Source organism: Perna viridis, chromosome 10 (genome assembly GCF_037379345.1).
Source record: "Perna viridis isolate PV_CMFRI_1.1 ecotype Kerala chromosome 10, ASM3737934v1, whole genome shotgun sequence".
Lineage (NCBI taxonomy): Eukaryota > Metazoa > Mollusca > Bivalvia > Mytilida > Mytilidae > Perna > Perna viridis.
This window is the reverse complement of record NC_142454.1, coordinates 5405426-5425454: the sequence shown is the minus strand read 5'-3', so window position 1 is coordinate 5425454 and position 20029 is coordinate 5405426. Positions and strand designations below refer to the sequence as shown.

Below are 20029 nucleotides of genomic sequence, written 5' to 3'. Positions count from 1 at the left end.
TATTTTGGTTACTTGATGTTGTTGGTGTCTGTTTTCCATGTCTATTCTTTATCCTTGGAATATATTATTTTGAATTCCGTTCGAATTTTTGTTCCCTTTTTCAACATGTACTGAATATTTGCACTGAGCTTATCAAATATGGCCCTTCCGGTCTCGTCGTTACGGGAGATTTGTCTATCATCGAAAACGAATCTCTGCGTAATATCCTTTCTAAAGGTCCCAAGTACCGTGAACCACTCCCCATAAATTGGAATTATAACTTTAAAGGTCTTATGGATGCCGTGGAGGACTACGCAAGAAAATGGATAAAACGAGAACAAGAAGACATTTATTCTCCGTCAGAGTGGTTAAAAGCCGTGGGATCTTAATTTTGAAATGAATGAAAGTTTTAAGTAGGTCAATGAGTGCCAATGATACATCAATTTTCAAAGACCCCGATGTAACAAAAACATTGTCTACTATACATGACAAATATGTTGTCATTCAAGCAGACAAAGCTCAAAACAACATCGTTTTTTTCTGCAAAACGTTTTACATCCAATGATTATTATCAGATGCAGACGTAGAAAATAATGGCAGTGATAAGACTTATACTGCTACCACACTCTCTAAAGAAGAGATGGTGGAAAACCATAAATTTGTGCTACTCCACAAGAATCCATACAGCTGCGAAATGTACCACCAAACCTCTTTCAAAACTTTTAACTTCTATACTCACAGCTGTTAAAAAGGGTTTGCAGTCCTACCACAACTCTTGATACTCCCGTAGTGGTATTAATTCAATGTGAATCCTAAAAACTTCGAAAGATCTTTTGGAGACATTTAGTCTATTATCAGAATATAATAGCATTAAAACCTATGATTTTTCAACACTGTATACTTCTATTCTAAATAATCAGTTAAAATCTCGACTTAAAAATATTATACATCGATGTTTTTCCAAAAGATGGCACACCTAGATACAGATATATAGTTCTTGGTAGAGATTCCTCATACTTGGTAAGAATTAATTCCAAATTACTTCAAAATATACAGATGTTTCCAAAATGATGGAATTTTTAATCGACAACATATTTGTCCAGTGTGACATTCCAATGGGAACAAATTGTGCTCCTCTACTTGCTGACCTATTCCTTCACTCTTATGAGGCTGACATTATAGCTGATCTGAACTGAAAGAAAGAATATCGTTTAGCTAGATCCTGTAATTTCAGTTTCCGCTATATAGATGACGTATTATCTTTAAACAATCCTAATTTTGGGGATTTGATTCATCGTATCTACCCCAAAAAACTTGAGATAAAGGATACTACAGACTCTGTGAAGTCAGCCTCATATCTGGACCTACACTTAGAAATCGATAGTAAATGAAAAATATTGACCAAACTTTACGACAAACGTGATGACTTTTCATTCAAAATTTGTCAACTTTCCTTTCATCTGTGGCAACATCCCTTCAGCACCTGCGTATGGAGTGTTCATATCACAACTCATACGTTATGCCAGAGCTTGCCGAGACTACGCAGACTTTTTGTATCGATTAGAATTCTAACGATTAGGCTTGTGGAGCAGGGTTATGTTGCTATAAGATTGAGGTCATCACTACGAAATTTTTATGGTCGTCATCATGAACTCGTGGATCGTTACGGTGTATCTAGTACATGCTCCCAGTTTTTAGTGAGTCCGAGTTGCTCATTTGCTTTTGTTACTTTGTATGTATGATTTTAGTTACTTTATGTACTTTGTTGTGTATGTCTGTTTTCCATGTCTGGTCTTTGTCCCTAGATTACATTCTTTTGATAACCTTGGTTCCCTTGATTATTCTTCCAATTAATTATCATATTATTCATTTTTTTCATGAATCTGAATAACCTTGGAAAATGTATTTTAGTTTTCTTAACAGGCAAGGACGAGAAACTGACTTATCGGTGAATTGAAATTTGACCAATGTAAAAGTTATCGAAGTCAAAACATTTAACTATTCGACGGAAGTCAGTTAATAAATTCCGTTAAAACGCAAAGTAATATCGGTAAAAATACCAATGAAAAACACTTTGTCGAAGGATAACCATACCTATAGTGTTACATTTAAAGAATTTCAAATTTTTTTTGATGATTAAAATCAAGGCATAACTACAAACGAAAATAGAATTACGCAATATGTCTTTATCATGAAGACAGATTTTCTATTGAATTAATCAAGTTGTAGTATTCGTAGCATTTACCATTAAAACTAGGATTTTTACAAGTTACATGTCACAATATGTGATCCATTACGATGATGGATTTGGCTTCCTGTTTATACTCGTAAACAATTATTTTTGGAACTTCCTATATATTTGAGTCTAATGCTGCTGATGAAAGGTTACTCTTTGAAACACGTGTACAGCATATCTAAATTTGCAGTGTATATGATTAGAACAATTATTGTATCTTGTACAGGAAGTGAAGAACGGAAAATGTATAACATTATTTAAGCTGAAACTTTGAACACTCTGTAGATCTAAGTAACTTTGAATAAGAATTTCAGCGAGAACTACTTTCATATTTCAGTGGAGGATCCCTGTCATTCCTTTCAAATATACATATGTCATCAAATAGGTTCGCACAACATCTCTATATGTCAATTCAACTCTTTGAAAAATCGAAATGGTGATGCAAAATTGCAATGTGAAATGATCATTTTCTTTCCATAGAACACCCAGTCTGCACTGACAACACCATTTACACTCAACTGTGAACCAGTCTATCTGGCTTTTTTTTTATTAGTGGAACAAAACTTGTAAGGAATTAAATATTATAATCTATTTACTAATGTGTTTAAATACAATAGAAATTAATTTGTTTATATAGAATCATCATGTTTTTTTAGCGAAAAACAAATACTGGTCTTTAAAAAAAGATTTATTGGTCTTAATATGAATTTCCTCAATATGGATTTTAATTGGTCTTTATGTAGAATTTCAACTTCCGGTAAACCAACTAAAATCCAAATTAAGACCAGTAAATTATGTATAAAGACCACTGAAATTCATATTAAGACCAGTTAATTATGTACAAAGACCACTGAAATTCGCATTAGAAGTAGTAAATTCTGTATGAAGACCAGTATTTTTCCCCCACAAAAACAACAGTTAAAAAGATGGTTTTCCATACAGTATTTAAACACATAAGTTAATAAAGGTGTCATATATTTTCATATTTATCCTGTATAAAGTCCTCGTACAGGTGTATTGGATTTGATCACCTGCATTGGCCCTCGGCTGCGCCATGGTCAAGCACAAATGACCTCAGCCTAATAAGACTGTACTTGGACTTTGAACGGGATTAACATGAAAATACCTATTTAATAACACTATAAGATAAAATACTTAACTTGCAGAATATAAAGTCGTTGATTTCTGAAGTTGCTCTGAACAATGTTGACTGCAAATACAAGGTAAATATACAGAAAATCAATGTAATGGAAGCGGAAGTTTCAGCGCGCATTTCCACATACATGGTTTGACCCACCATTTTGACATGAAATGTCTTTACAAAGTAAGGACCATTACGGTGATATTGCTATTTGTTATACAAACATCCTGTTTTGACTTTAGCCTAGACTTTATCAGTGCGGTAATGTTATTATCCTTCATTTGCTGTTAAATGAAAACACATTTATTCTAAATTTACAAGCCAAGTAGTCATACTGGTTTGACCCAATTTATTTATACATGTATAATAGTTGCCGATTAACTGGTCATAATCTTTATCCCTAAAGTCAGAAGAGATGTTTTGAAAAATTGTTGATGATCACGACGACGACGGATGGCAATAGCTAAAAAGGAGGCAAATTTCCCATAATTGCATAATTACTTCAAAAGGCTCCAGGCAATGTTCATGAAACTTTGCTGAATTTGTTGAATTGCTTTTTTTTTAAAATAATGTTAGCTTTTTATTTTTATATATTTTCAGCCAAATATTTGATCACAATCAAATGAGCATGAATTTTGTGTCCATATTTCTGCAGGCGTATCAAGCTGTGCTCTGCAAAGCATTTTATCATTACAATAAAGGCAGAGAAAATGAGTAACAAGACAGTTAGTTTTAAGATTCATGAAGGCACGAGAACTAATTAAATATTTTAGTTGGCCATAATTTCATATTATTGTTTAACTTTGTCAGTTTAAATATTTGGACTACAGTTACTGAATGTCAAAACAACCATGTAGTAAGACAAGACAACAAGGCCATGTGAACATCATGTACCACCTATTCACATATGTATAAATGCAAATACAGGATGAGACAGCAAGTTTTATGATGTTTATTTGGATTAGAGAAGAAATACAAGTTCGTGGTTTTGAGATTTTCAGTATACACATCAATGGAAATCTCCTTTCAATTGGGAACCAAATTTTGTGGTTTGGCCTATCCATGAAAACAATGAAAATTGGTAACCCACAAACAATAGTACTGTCACAGTATTAAAAAAAATAAACCCAACATTAAAAAGCTATTATATTCATATAGCTCTTCCAAATACAATAAGTCTTATCGTATGTTTTCTTCTGAAAATATTTCCCAGACTTCATATGAACCATAGAAAAGAACCTGAAGCTGAAGAACCAGCTTATTTTGCAAAGTGTACTTAATTAAACAAGCAACATTTTAAAAAGTGTTGTCACAAAATTGCAACTAGTTACTTCTCTAAGAGATCATAGACAAGTCAAAACAAATGAAAAAAAAATTTTTTTTATAAAAAAATCAATATTCATTTAATATATAATAATAAATTAAATATGGAATTTACTGCAAATTAAATGCTCTTGTTCAGTTGAATTGCTCTTCTAAATGTAACCTGAATTATGATGAACTCAAAATTTAAGATTTAAACAAGAAAAGTTTTCCAGAAACGTTTTCATTACAATTTTCAGTGGCTTCACACAGTTTAGAAAAACATGAACATCATCAAAACTGGAGCATTTGTATAGTCATTGCTGTTAACAATCCTATCAAGTTTCAAAACAATGATAAATATAACTTTTGAGAAGTTGAGCTTTGAAGCTGAACCAAAAGTTCTTCATATAAAGTTTGGTTGCAATTAGACAAGTACATGTAGCTAATACACCAAAATGTGAAATTATACAATGAATGCCAGAAGAAAGATGACGACAGATACAAGTAGATGACATAGTTTATCTCAGATCTATAATTCAAGAAAGCTAAACATGTTACATGTATATATAAATAATTTAATCCAACATATTTTCACAACTTCTTGATATGATAACAAGTAATGGCCTTAAGTATTATCTTCTAGTTATAGGTATGATAGGCTCTCGTTGTGTCACTTGTTCAGCATACTTTGTGTTGAAACCATCCTGAAAAAAAATTAAAAAAAATTATAGTTCATGTATAAAAGATTAAAAATATTATGCATAAATTATTGTTACATGGATGTATTAATGGAATGTCATTGCTGTACATCAAACAAGTATGACAAAGCACATAAAGATTTCATATAACAATATTCAGGGTTGGAATCATTTCTATCTGAAAGTAACTTTAAAATCACAATGCCATGACCTCCCACAATCTAAAACAACTTTTTACCATAACTACTGCATGAATTTTGTGAAAATAATTAATAACACTGAAGTGTAGCAGTAACAACACAGCACTAGACAGATGGATGGCGAGAACCATTTACAAACTTAGGCAGGGGGGCCATAATCATGGTAAAATAAGATACTTTCTCACACTTTATCATAGTTGTAAGAGGGAATGCTTGAATGCGTAATTGGGTAAAAAAAAAAATGGATACACATTTCATATTTATCTATTCCAAGAGTATATAAGACATAAAAGTAGCAGTCTATATAAAGTTCAGACACTGCCGATTGTAGAGGTGATTCATGAGGTAGAAAAACCCATTTAACAAACAATGTTTTTAAACTACATACATTTATCTGTATATATATGTTACATTTTTATATATCCTTATATAAGTCCTTTCTGTGTTCAAATATGTTTATATTTTTTTTTCAGAAAATCACACATTAATCTCCCACCTAAATCAACCAAATCAAGAACAATAACTCTTGCAAAAAAGCAATTTCAAGCAATCTACATAATATTTATCTCAAAAGGGTCAAAACAGAATGACCAACTCGATTATGTAGTCCGTAACTGGTTCTGAATTAGAAATAAAAGCGAATTAAAAGGGTTTTTGACATGCATGAATCACCTACTGTCTGTGACTGCCATTTGTACCTTAGTAGTAATGAATGCAGTGATCTTTCCTCTCCAATGCAAGAGGTGGGAGAGTAGTCAAAAGAACAAAGTATAACATATAAAGAACAAGGGGCATAATACTTTTCGAAAAGAACATTTACCCAGTACAAAAAATAAATGTAAAGTCAAATTTTAGGCATTACACACTAGTGCAAATATAATATTATCAATAAACAAGCTTATTTAACAAAATCATTATGCTTGTTTACAATTTCATTAAGGGATTATTGCATAAACACTTCCCCTTACATATTATATCACATACTAACTTATAAAATTTAAATTTCTACATCGGATACTTTTTCTCAATATTCCAAAATATAAATATAATATTACTTAATTGTTAAGAAATAAGCTTTTATTTGCATTCAGGAAAAGCTGTAGTTCTAGACAGAAAGGCATATTATATATTTCCCTAATTTTATGAAAAGTTGGGGAATCAAGGTTAAATACTTCAAGGGAGATAATAACAGTCATTTGGGGTAAAAAAAAGTATGTCGGGTGCAATTTAAAAAAAAATTTAAGTACATTTAATCACTTACATATTTTTAATTCTATCCACCCTTTGTTGCATGGACACATCACCACACTGAAATGACAGCGAGTCATGCTCATTACAGGAAGGTTTTAAAGGCAGATCTTTGAAATCTGTTGGAGTACTGGATCTCCGTGCATCATCCTCAGTCTCCAAAGCAAATGTATCTTCTCCAATAGCGTTGGATGCTGCCTTAAATCCACTGGTATCTTTAATTGTTCGAATAGGAGAAAGAGCAAAGGAGAACTGATTGCCACTGGCAAGGTATGATGGAATTGAGGAGTCTCCTGCATGATTGGCACCTGTATATTTGTACTGTTCATCTGACGATAATGTGTTTTCTGTTTACAGTAAATAAAAAAAGGATTGTAAGTCTGGCTTAAATTGAGATTTAATATTGAATATCAAATATTATAAAACCATTTATGATATTCTTTTTTGACTTGTTATACTGTCAGCCCTCAACTAAAAGTTTGTTATAAATCACTTGTTACAAAATGGCAGATATTTTTTAGCATAACTGATTTAAACCTGCAGTAGCTACAAAGAAATATCCATGGTTTGAGACCATCAGAAAGTAGTAAAGCATTTTTAAATTATGAAATAACTACTGGGTGCTTCTTTTGTGTTTTAAGAAGTTCCATAAAATATTGATAAATGATTCTTGCCCAAATTCTGTTGATAAAAAGAACTTATCTATTTTATTGCCAAACAAAATGAAAAAGGAAAAATATCATTTCCTAATTTCATGTATAACTTATTATGGTTCCTGAGTTTTGATGTATTTCCCCCACTCTCTGGTTTAATGTATGTATAGTGCAACTTAAGGAGGTAGACCTAGGGTAAGGGACATTACTCATGAAATCAGTGATATGTTTGTATTATATTCAATATCACCAAAGCCTCTCAAGCTTTCGTTTGAAACAGAATAAAATGAATGCAAGTTAATTAGATGCTTACATAAGACTGATTTAAAAAGCTGAATACAAACGTTCCAATGATTTTAAGAGTTGTGTCCCTTACCCTAGGTCTACCTCCTTAAATATAATTAATCTTACCAGTAACATTCATAGAACCATTCTGAAACTCCTTCCCAACATCCATAATTTGTGGAACCCTAGAATCTGTCTGATAAGATATCCTACTGGCAGGATTTTCTGTAGAATAGATTTCTCCTGCATTGTAATTGTCTACTGGGCCAGCTTGTGACATTTGAGGTACATCTCTTTTTATTTCATCTTGTCTGCTTTTTAACATTGTGTTTCTTGAATATTCAACAGGACGGTTTTTTGATAACACAGTACTTTGTATTTCTTTGGGACTTTGGCATGAGGTTAAAGTTTCTGATGGACGAATTTCTTTGGTGAGGTAATTTTTGTTTGGATCTTTCTGTGTGTTGACTTCTGTGGATGAAATTCTTGAAGGGGATACCGCATCAGTCTGCAAAAATAAGATTTTAAACAGAAATATTTCAATATTGTATTGTGTTCCCTATAAAATCTAATAAAATGCTTCACAGGATAAAGCTTGGTATGACCACAGAGATAGAATCATGAATAGTTTGAGCATCAGTAAACAAAACATACTAACTCTAAATTTAGATTGTATCAAAACCCCAATAAATAAATCAAATTTAACAGATGCCATCGACGACCATGATGCCGCCGACCAGAACAAAATTTTTTGGATCATGTAAAAAATCAATTTATAAAGCTATTGGGTGAATAAACCAGAATTTGTTAACATTTGCTTTATATTTATCATAATGAACGATAACATTTGTTTACTTTAAAACTTATAAAAGTCCAAACATCACACTTAAACCTAACATAGTTTTTCTCTCATTATAATGTTTACGCACAATCTTTATGTAATACATTTTGTTTATCATTTTCTCTAATATTCCCAAGAACATAGGAACATCCTTTCCAACAGATTGTTAACACCAAAATACCTCAAATAATATAATTGTTGATCAAAAGCAACATGAAGTTGCATGTGTTGTTGTGCTAGGGATAACCAAACACCTTCCAAATATTGGTAGGTCCTATGAAACAGGAATTTGATATAGGGCTGCAAACAAAATCCATTACAATGTTCACCCCATCTTTATAAAGGGAGTTGAAATACTAAGAATCTATCACAGAGAAATCCCAGGTACCCAATGGAAAGAATTTTACTCTTGTATTTGCTTGAAATGTTTGATTCGTTTTCTCACTTTTAAATCTTTTATTTTGTGATTATTTCACCAATAAAGAATGCTTTGCTTGTAAAAATTCTTTGCTTTGACAAAAAGTCATAAAATGTTATAATTATGATATCATAAAAATATGGATATCTTTTTCTCATTAGTGAGAAAATTATGAAAAATTCAGACTGAAAGATAGATGGAATAACTGATTTACAAGTTGGACACCTCCAACTTGTAGGTAAGGATATAATAACAAAGTTAGAAATGTCTTCTGACAAACTTATGGATAAATACCTTTGATTCTATAATTGATACTCTATTTTCAATTAACACCATCCTGGCAGTTAGATTCTCTATCTGTTTCTGTAAACCTGATATGATATTTAGCAGTGCTGGGTCAGTTACTGTTGGATTCTCCTTAACTGAATTCTCTACCACAGATAATCTCTCAGTTATAACTTCAACAGCCTACAAATGAACGCATTATACCACACTTGAGTCACTATTCTAAAATGCTTACACCCCTCAGTACTTAACCTGATTTATATGCAAATTAGTACCAATACACTATAATGTATTCATAGTGAGGAGTCCTCATACCTTACAAGTGGATACTTTCATATCCTGTGTAGCAGGGATAATTAGCTTTTAAGGTGATATAGGACTCACTAACCACTTCCGGGTCAAATGGCCACCCCCCATGTAGTACCAAAAACACACTGAACCTAGACATATGGATTGCAAGTGCATTATTTGTGTGTATTATGATTAAAAGTAGTCAAAATGAAGCCGAGAATGTGTACTTTAAAACCATATATGTGATTAACTACAAAAGTGTATGAATACTGTTTACATGTGTGAGTAATTTGCCTCCATGCTGTCAGTTAGCAGAAAAGGTAAAAATGTGGATTTTCAGTATTATTTATTCAAGTAAATTTTGTGAAGAATTTCTACTATCATCGTACCATTAGCATAATGATTTTGGAAGCCTTATTTTCCAAGCTTCGCAACAGCATGCAACTTTAAGATGTCATTTGTCCTGGGAATTCACAGCGAGACTTTGAAAATTACTTTTTAACATGTAAAGTAATGGAAACGTTAGAAGTGGTTAGTGAGACCATACAATAAATCTAGAAGAGTTTGATGCTGTACACACACATTTTTAAAAGTTTTTTTTGTTAGGTTACAAACAAATTAATGTATCCCCTGTTCATACCCTTTAAAGTGTTGGTGTTTATACTCGGCGTCACATAAATAACATACTGTTAAAATTTGAATAAAAATATTTTCTACGACTTTATTGACATCAACCGTCGTTTAAATTGTCTTAAATGACTTGCTCATTCGTTTAGCCAAACAGCTTCTCAAAAACAAGTCGCTTATTAGCTTAAATCATGCGTAACAAATCCTTACGGGAAAATCCCATACTAATATCCGCCATGTTGGTTTTTACGGGACGATTTGTTTACAAACGAAGTGCGTAAGTTCCCGTCGAACTCCGGTGACAATCGTCTGCTTGATCAACTTCTCGGTATTATACGTTGTTCGCGTAAAATAAATCCGAGATATCCGAAATAACGCCGAATTGCATTATGGGTTCTTCGGTTTTTGGACAAACCATTTAAACGTAAACAACATCTCCTAGCAACCCGATCACTGTAAACATGGCCGACTTTTTACAATGTAAATATTGCCACCTAGAATTAAAATCTGACCGGAATTTAACGATTCAATGTTTAGGGAGAAGCCGTTTGGCTAAACGAATGAGCAAGTCATTTAAGACAATTTAAACGACGGTAGGTGTCAATAAAGTCGTAGAAAATATTTTTATTCAAATTTTAACAGTATGTTATTTATGTGACGCCGACTATAGTGTTTTAACCATACAACAGCACCCACACCTCAATGATTGTTATAGCTATCTCTCCAAGTACACTTATTTACATGTAAAAAATATAATTACTACTGACTAGAATTGAGTAAGAATATTGGGTGTACTGAAGACAAGTGATATGTACATTGTATCTTATGGGCCATTGTTTCCTCATATTAAATTTTGCGTTGCAAAAATATCCCCTCTAAATAAAATTAAAATATAAATGACTATAGACCATGTTAAGAAATACTACAGCCCTTCCTGTCTATGAATCCTACCTGGTTTAGTGTAGATATCAAATTATGATCCTCTTCATGATTAATACCAGTACTGTGTAAAGGCTCATACAATGATGTATCTGGTGTAATGGCATTCACAACTTCTATGTCTCCAGAGTCTTGGAAAGTCAACCCTGTATGAAAAGAGATAATAAACTGAACAAATCATCATCCTATTTAAGAAGGTGTCCATGCAAAAACCAGGCAGTGGGTGGCACATGACAAATTTTGTTCTCAGAAGTTTCATCAATTTCATATTACAAATGCATCCTTTCTGAAAGTTGAATGTTGGTTTTTGATTAACTGTAATGGTAAAATAGAAATGAATTACACAGAAAGCATTGAAATTCATTGAAAAAGGGAGAACTCTTTCATTTTGTGCAAAATTTGGTTGCTTTCTTAGTGAACTTTTAGTGTAATTTTCTGAGCTATTCATTGTCGATTTTGAAAAAAAAAATCCTTGTACTTATGGACATAACATATGATATAAACATTACATAGGAATAAAAAAATTCAGAGTGATAGAATTTACCATGTGCCATTGATATCATAGGAATGGCCTGATTTCTTCATGGACAGTCTCTAAATTACAGAAAAGCAGAAGAAAGAAGTAATAAAATGCATGTATGTAATACTTGTTAATTTAAGACATACTACTTTCATCGCCCATTAATATTGACTTTAATTCAAGTGGACTGGTTTAACCAACCTAATTTTCAATGAAATATACTATGAAATTAAATTTCCCTTGGTAGGAACCCCTCATCATTGTATATTCTACAAAGACAACAAATAAGGCTTTGACCTGAGGTTGAGAAGCTAAAGGCAATAAACATAGTAATTTGTAATTACCTACCAACGAAAAACACAAAATTATAAAAGACCCTGAACCTACAAAGGGAATAATGGTAAAGACATAATAACATTGTATCTGAACGACAACACTGCTGATTTGACAAGATTAGCAGTCATTGGGCTTGTTTGTCAGTGTCAATTTATAGTAAATTCTTTAGTACATTGTCTAGGAGGTTAGAAATAACAAGAGGTCATTCCTTAGATCATTCACAACATTTAACTATAATGACAATATAACAATATGGATATTAAAATTTACAGTACCTTTATTAACATTAGTTTCCCTTGATCTAGAAGACTTGTGTGGTAACTTTGCCACAGCAGGAGTGACCACGGCATACTTAAAACCTCTGGCAGGATGCTCATCCATCTCTACTACTTCCTTAGTTACAACAGGAGACATGTTTACAATGGTTACCGGGGACGGAGGATCTTTGTGGGCAACATGTCTTGAAGTTTCAGGTCTAACTGGTCTGTACAGTTCATTAACAACCTCATCTGGAGCAAACTTGACTTGCTTTTGGTCACTTGTTGCTGACCGAGATGGAGCTTTTGATGGTAAAGGTTGAACCGCTGATTTAGCTGAATCTGCTGTTTTTGGTCTTGTTGTCTGCAGTAAGAAAAACAAGTAAATATATATACTATTTTCTAAACACTTCAAACAGTTTTATCAATTTACTGTAATATGGTAGGAAATAGATGAGACACAAAAAAATGGAGTAAGTAGGGTAGTGGGAAATAGATGTATCTTTTTTACTTAAAGATATTTTACTTTTTTGTTAAGATGAGAGAGTGTTGATACTGCTGTAGTTGTAGGTTTCCTGTTAGGTTGTAGAACTTTGTTTTTCTCTCGTATCATCTGTATAACATCAGCACACATGATAATCTTCCTTTCAGCAAACCCAGCATTAAAGAACTGTTCTTTAGTCACTGGTGGTTTGTAGGAAAATAAGTCTCTCATCAGCTATAAAATGTAATGAAAAAATAATGCAAACTAAAATACTAATAAAATTTTTCGGTTCTACCTTGTAAGTAGGGAAAAAATAGAATTTCAATGTTCACATCCATTAGTAGGAATCTTTCCATTTCTGTTAGCACAATTGCATTTTGTTAAAAATGGGACTAAAGACCTTCAAATTGACCTTTCAGATTTTATTGATATATTCTGATAATTCTCTTTGTAAAGATGATGTCTTGTCATTATGGAACTTAATACACATGTGCTTCATCAAGTTGTCACTTTGGAGGAGGAAAGGCGTCAAATCTTCAAGATAATAGAGAAGGAATTCAGAATGAATGATGGACAGATGAACAATGTAATTGAGTGCGGGTATACCATTAAAATGGTAGACGGATGTGGCATGAACTTAGAAGCCAATCAAACATCAGAACACACCTTATAAACAGCTTCTATAAATCTAAAGTCTGTTTTGCCAAAGAGTTCTGTATCGGAAGATGATATCAGCTCCGCAATGGAATGACTGTAGCTTGTGAACAAGTAGTGATAGATAGGAAGGAAAGCTGTGGGTGTTCCTTGTGACAATCTAAAAATAGACAACAATATAAGACTCATCATAAATCAATGCAGACTATATCCTAAAGATGTGGAAGCAAGTGTTTTAAGATGCACATGTTAATATGTACATCCATACAAATTGCAATCATTAATATGCAATTAGGTTAGGTTGCATCAAACATTATGAATATCTTTTGGAATTCCTAATAACTCAAACTACAGTATACATGTGTACCAATCATCATTAAATTTAGAACCTGACTTTTTGCTAGATCAGTTTACAATACACATGTATTTAAGTAAATCCCCAATCTAAACCTCTAATGAATGTAATTCAGACAAACAGAAACTTTGAATAATATTTCATCATTTGTTTTCATCACATCTACATGTACAGTACATCATTGCCCATTTGTTAAAAGGTAAAAAGGGTACAGGTAGTATAAGACTGCGGCTGTTCTATTCCAAATGCAAAAATGAATCATTTAAAAATAAATTGTCAATGACAATACCGGTACATAACATTTTACTTTATTTCTTTGAAAAGAGTCACATAGACTTGAGTTGTTTGCCCTATCTTTTATTTGAATAGGCCAATTCAGTAAATTGTATATTGTAGCATTCAGTTCAAAATTGTAGCTTTTCTGGTTTAAAAGCTTTTTGCTTAAAATTCTGTTATGCAGTTAAAAGGCAACAACAGTGCATTGACTGCAAAATGGTTTAATTTACTTCAGCCAGGTGAAAATGCTCTGAAGAGTCTTGCAGTACAAAGCCTCATCCAAATATTGTTTTTGATAACTTAATTTTGGAAATACATTTTTGTACTTTTCAATTTGATGCATCATAACCATGGGATTGGCTTCTACTGGTCTGGTATCTCATAAAGTTTCTCCCATCTAAAGTGAGACTACAGTGTAGCACTAAAAATTCTGAAAACTTTAACATCTCCTTCAAAAAACCTTAGCAAAAATGTGACCCAATGACTGCTTAATATTTGTAAACAACAACAGATATCTCAAAAAATGATTGCACAATGCAGGCAGGGATTCTCATAAGATATCCAATAAAAAAATCAATTTGGACCAAAAATAAAAAAGTTTTAGAGCATGGCCCAATTTCATACATGTACCTCTTGATGGAAAAAATGATTGAAGTCTACCATATCAAAAAACTTTTATAACAGAATAACAACGGCAAACTTTTTTTATTAATTCTAATGATAACACCCATCATCCTACTTTAAGCCCTTTATTTTCATAATGGGTGAGGCAATAACCTCCAAAAACTATAGGGCCCACAGCTATGTCCCTAGGAACGCTTTGTGTTAAAATTTAAAAAAATATTGGATTGGTTTTACTCATATTATTGTAAATAAATTAAAGTTAATGGACACCAATGACGATAACAAGGTGATACCATTATACAATGAAAAATATGTTGGAGGTCAGATCTGAAAAACCCTACTTGTATGACTTACCCTGTAAGGTCCACATTATCAGAGTACTTAATCAGCTTTAACTCTTTCTGCAATTTTCTTAGATTATTTGCTAAATCACCTGTAGCCATATTCAAACTTGTCAGGTAGCAGTATTCTGTAAGTGTAAATACATAAATATTTTTGTATGAATTCAGACACTGCCAATGTTAGAGGTGCATTGTGGTGTAGAAAAAACACTGAACAATGACGCTTTTTTTTCATCTACATAAGCAATACAAAAATGTATTTTTACAACATATATTCTTCTTAATACTGATCTATATTTTTTTTTTTTTAGAAAACTATGCATTCATGTCCCATTAAAACCACCCATTTGGCATGTCAACTCAAATGACAAGTTATGACTGCTATGTTGTAACGGTTTAGAGTTTTTTTTTACATGATTTGGACTGGTGGCAATCATATGCTGCCCATTTGTGTAGAAATATACAATGAACTGTAAAAGAATTGGAAAGTTTGGCACTCTGGTTAACCGTTTAACCCACCTTTCAATTCCGAATGCCTGTATCAAGTAAGGAACATTGCACTGTTCTCCAACTTCCCAGTTTTTAAACTGATATTGCCATTAGTAATACAGATTTTCCTTTTGTCAACTGCCTAGATTTTTTTAGTCTGGTAATTTTATTATTATCCTCCATGGATAAATCACCCTTGTGAGTACATGCTTCTAATAAATGAATCATACACATAAATGTACATGTATGTCAAGATGAATAATCCTATGGAATTGCTGCTGTGAATAATAGTAGTAAAGTAGTTTATCACAAACCATGGGAAAAATTCTATTTTTTTGTTTGTTTGGCTGCAATCAGATTTTGGATTTTTTTGGGGGGGTACTTCAGGACCAGATAATATGACTTTACCATTATCAATATTTTCCATAGGGGGAGGGGGGGGGGGTTCATAATCGTGTCCAGCTGCCAAGTTAGTTTCTACAACAATTGCAGTATGATTCTGGTAATTACCATCATAAATATTTTTTAGGCTTTGAAAAAAGATAATTTCTTCTGTTTTGGGTCTAGCTTAAAAATGTCTTTAGTGGCATTATCAATTTCAAATGGGACTGCCAGTCCATGCTTTTCTGATATTATCAAATTATTTTTATTCTTTAAAATAATATTTATTGTTCTTTCCAATGCATAAGTGATCAAGAATATGTAATCGACTAAGTACCGTTTCGTTTCCCAGTCTTCAAATCCCCTTGAAAACGTAGCAATCAAAACATCCACCTGCAGATAATAAAACATTGTTAAAAGACATGTTCATGCCTTTTTTTCATGTCACAAGTAGTGGACAATACTCCACCATCATTATCAATGATGGAAACTTAATGGGAGCACAAGACGTGACACGTTAGTCACTCAATGCACCATTATAAGAGGAAAAGTGACTATGGCGCATGGTAATCCCAATCACTGGTCAGGGTGAAAATACAGGTTATTGTATCATCAAGATGTTTGGAAAAAGCAACAAGAAGATTTTTAATATATATATCTACAATTGTATGTATTCAACTTTGTCTTCTTCATGTGGTTCTCTGAGAGGTCCCATCTGCCTCATATTATTACATGTACCTGGTCAGCCTCAGGTGTGCAAGTGCATGAAGAAAATTATTTTGTTTGTTAATGAAAGATTACTGAATTATCCCAGTAGTATTTGATTTATTGATGAAAAAAATGTAGTATTTGACAAAAATGAGTGGGAATTTAAACACTTTGCTTTCTAAGACAAATTATTTCAAAATGATTTTATCTTATTTCAAGACCTATTCAAATAATAATTTAACTGAAACTGATTTAGGACTAAAATCATATAGAATTATTTTTGATCACTTAAAATTGAAATACTGTGGGTGATCTCTATCCGGGTTCTCCCCAAGATTTTCCGATAGCGCTGTATTTAGCATGCGTGAAACGACGTTAATATGTCCCGTGTGAAAACGTGCCACTTTGTATTTAATGTATTATATAAAGATTGATTTTGTACATTTGTAAATTGCTGTTTATGTTTACATGAATTATTTGAAGGTAAACATTTTACCTTTTTTCTTCTTTTGCATTAACTTTAATACCACTTTTTATTTTTTATTTCTAAATTAACAGAAAAATTAAAGATATTCTTTCATATCATGATAAGTAATTCTTCATAAATATTTCCTCTAATTCATATTCGCCCAGTGTTCTTCAAATTTTTGCTGACAGCAGACCCTTTGAAATTACAATTTTTCATTTGGGCTCAATGGCTCATTTGAATGTGATATTCATTTGATTAAGAGAAATCTCTATTAAACTCTCTTTCTAGTCTTAGTAACTTTCAATATATCATATATTTAGAACATTATCTAATCAGGTTCATGTAAAAGACTACTCTGGTCTTAATATTCATGTTTCCTAAAATGTACATGAAGTAGTGTGACCTAATTATACCAGGAAAAAGCATAAATCTTATTCATGTTATTTAAAATTGGCAAACTATTTGTTTTGTTTTGTTTATAAATATTATGTTTATTTGTAGTTTATTCATGACAAAAACTCCATATCATGATTTACCAAAAAAAAATTTCCTCCCACATCTGTTGTACTATTTTTAGACTTGGGAGATTTTACGATCTATTTCTTAACTAATTTTTCCGCCAAAAAAACAAGTGCTCTTGATACACAACAACATGGCAATGGAAACAAAAGACGACCATTTCCTTTTTATTTTCAAAGTGTTTTGGAAGTATCAGATGGAATAAATATTTTTTGGGAGGGAATTCAAGATGATCTTTCATTAGGTAAATCAGCTTCGTAATGTTGAAAACATCATGTGATGGTGCAATTATTCAACTTTGCATTTATACATGTAAATAACCACATGCTCTTGGCCAGGATTGAGTGAATTTTTACCATAGTCAGTTTTGATTGGTTCAGTATCAGATATAATATCTGACTGACACCTTCATTAAAATTAATTTGTAGCCAAGTGGGGTGACTGATAAAGAATTTTATCAGCAATGTCATGACTTTTATTGGCTTCGGACACCTGTGTGGTCACGGGATGATCAACTGACCATAGCGTGTTTACTGCTAATTACCTTCGACGATGCCATAAATAACCTTGGGGCACGCACATTTCCTGTTGTAATAGATTTTTAATTCTCAAATTTAAGATTATAGCACAGCGCAGTTAGGTAGATAGCGTAGAACCGATCTCGATAGCGCTGTAAAGCGCTTTAACGGCCTGAGGAGAACACTGTCTATCATTTGATTATCAAAACTTGTCAATTTTTAAATTACAAATATTAAAATATTTACATACCTTTTTTCATTTAAATCAATTCCAACTTTGAAATTTAAATGAATTATACATTTGAACAACTTCCACAAACTAAAAAAAAATACCCACTTTCAAACAAACAAAAAAAATTTCTAAAATTTTCGATGTTGGAATTATTTGTCAAACGATGGAAATGTTATTAACAAAATAATGCATGATAGCAGATTTCAAGGCATTTTTTTTTCATTTTGGAGACATCTGTAAATAATTAAATATCCCAGATTAGCTTAATTTTGCCCATTATGAACTTTTCTACGTTAAATATTGCATATCTTTTCATTTCCATCAATTTTTTTCTAGTAAAATATTTATAAGATGAGGGAAGAAACTTCTGGCAACCTCTAACTCAAGCAATCAGTTCAGTATAAAAAGGAATATTAATAATACACATGAACTACATGTACTTATACATCAGAAAGAGGTTAAAGCTGTAACGGGAGAGCATGATTTGACTTCCAAAATTAAACTCCGCCAATGGATCGAACCCTAGACCGCCCGGTGACAAGCCAGTGACAAATCGATTTGGCTAAAGAATTAATCCTTTAGCCAAGTCAATTAACTAGCTATTTAAAACTCACTACCTACTACATGTACAACGCAGGTAAGCCGTCCTGCCACATTTTCCTCACCTAAAGAGTCTTCGTACCATGAATGACTCTAACACTAGCTCATCAGCTAACCAACCCCCCTGGGTTTTTAGTTGGGTGCCAAATGTAACGGGAGAGCATGAGATGACTCCCAAATTTATACTCTGCCACCAAGGATCGACCCCTAGACCGCTCGGTGACAAGCCAGCCACAAAACCATTTGGCTAAAGAATTAATCCTTTAGCCAAGTCAATTAACTGGCTATTTAAAACTCACTACCTACTACGATGCAGGTAGGCCGTCCTGCCACATTTCCCCAACCTTAAGAGTCTTCATACCATGAATGACTAACACTAGCTCATCAGCTAACCAAGGATCGAACCCTAGACCGCTCGGTGACAAGCCAGCGACAAACCGATTCTGCTAAAGAATTAATCCTTTAGCCAAGTCAATTAACAGGCTATTTAAATCTCACTACCTACTACAATGCAGGTAGGCAGTCCTGCCACAAACAAAGCAGTATGCAATGGTGTCAAGTTTGCAAACATGTACCAACTTTGAGCTTGAAATAGCCAGTAATGAAGAAGAAATTGGCAAAATAGTATTTAAGTAAGGGGTACACTTGGTATGGGTTGCACATTTTAGACCAAACATGGACCATACATATATTCTGTACACGTACATTGAAATGAAAATGAAAATTAGCCTCGGCAGTCAGATTTAAAGAAAATGCCTCGGCGACTGTCGTGATTATTACATGTAACTAAAAACAGTTAGATGTGTGTTGATAACTTACAAATTAGTCCATATCTTTTTACTTAACACACACGCACGCACGCGTGAATTAAAAATCTCTCATCATTCAGTTCAACAGTTATGTTTACGTTTCAACAAGGAATGTGTTCCCGGGAAATTACGAGCGTGAAGTGTTCATTTCTGATACTTTCAATTTTTTTATCAGAAATTCTCTCATAGTTAAGAGTATTCAAAAACGAAATAAATTTTCACTCCATTACAAATGTTTCATGAATGTAAATGAATTCATATAAACTTCAAGATCTGAATTGTTCACAAGTGATCCGTGATTGATTCTGTTT

At 32.6% G+C, this 20029-nt stretch overlaps 1 protein-coding gene across 2 annotated transcripts; it reads right to left on the bottom strand.

Moving 5' to 3' along the window:
- Positions 1-4489: 4489 nt before the first annotated feature.
- LOC148604264 (uncharacterized) lies at positions 4490-20024 on the bottom strand. Of its 2 annotated transcripts, XM_088550257.1 has the most exons (11): positions 19729-20024; positions 16201-16256; positions 15007-15121; positions 13410-13557; positions 12786-12977; positions 12278-12623; positions 11159-11292; positions 9299-9472; positions 7872-8253; positions 6821-7154; positions 4490-5365 (listed from the first exon to the last, which is right to left on the bottom strand). In XM_088550257.1, the coding sequence occupies exons 3-11, from the start codon at positions 15093-15095 to the stop codon at positions 5332-5334; spliced, it is 1833 nt and encodes a 610-aa protein (XP_088406383.1). In that variant the 5' UTR covers positions 15096-15121; positions 16201-16256; positions 19729-20024; the 3' UTR covers positions 4490-5331. The 2 variants fall into 2 exon arrangements, with proteins under 2 accessions (XP_088406383.1, XP_088406384.1); XM_088550258.1 differs by lacking the exon at positions 16201-16256.
- Positions 20025-20029: the final 5 nt, after the last annotated feature.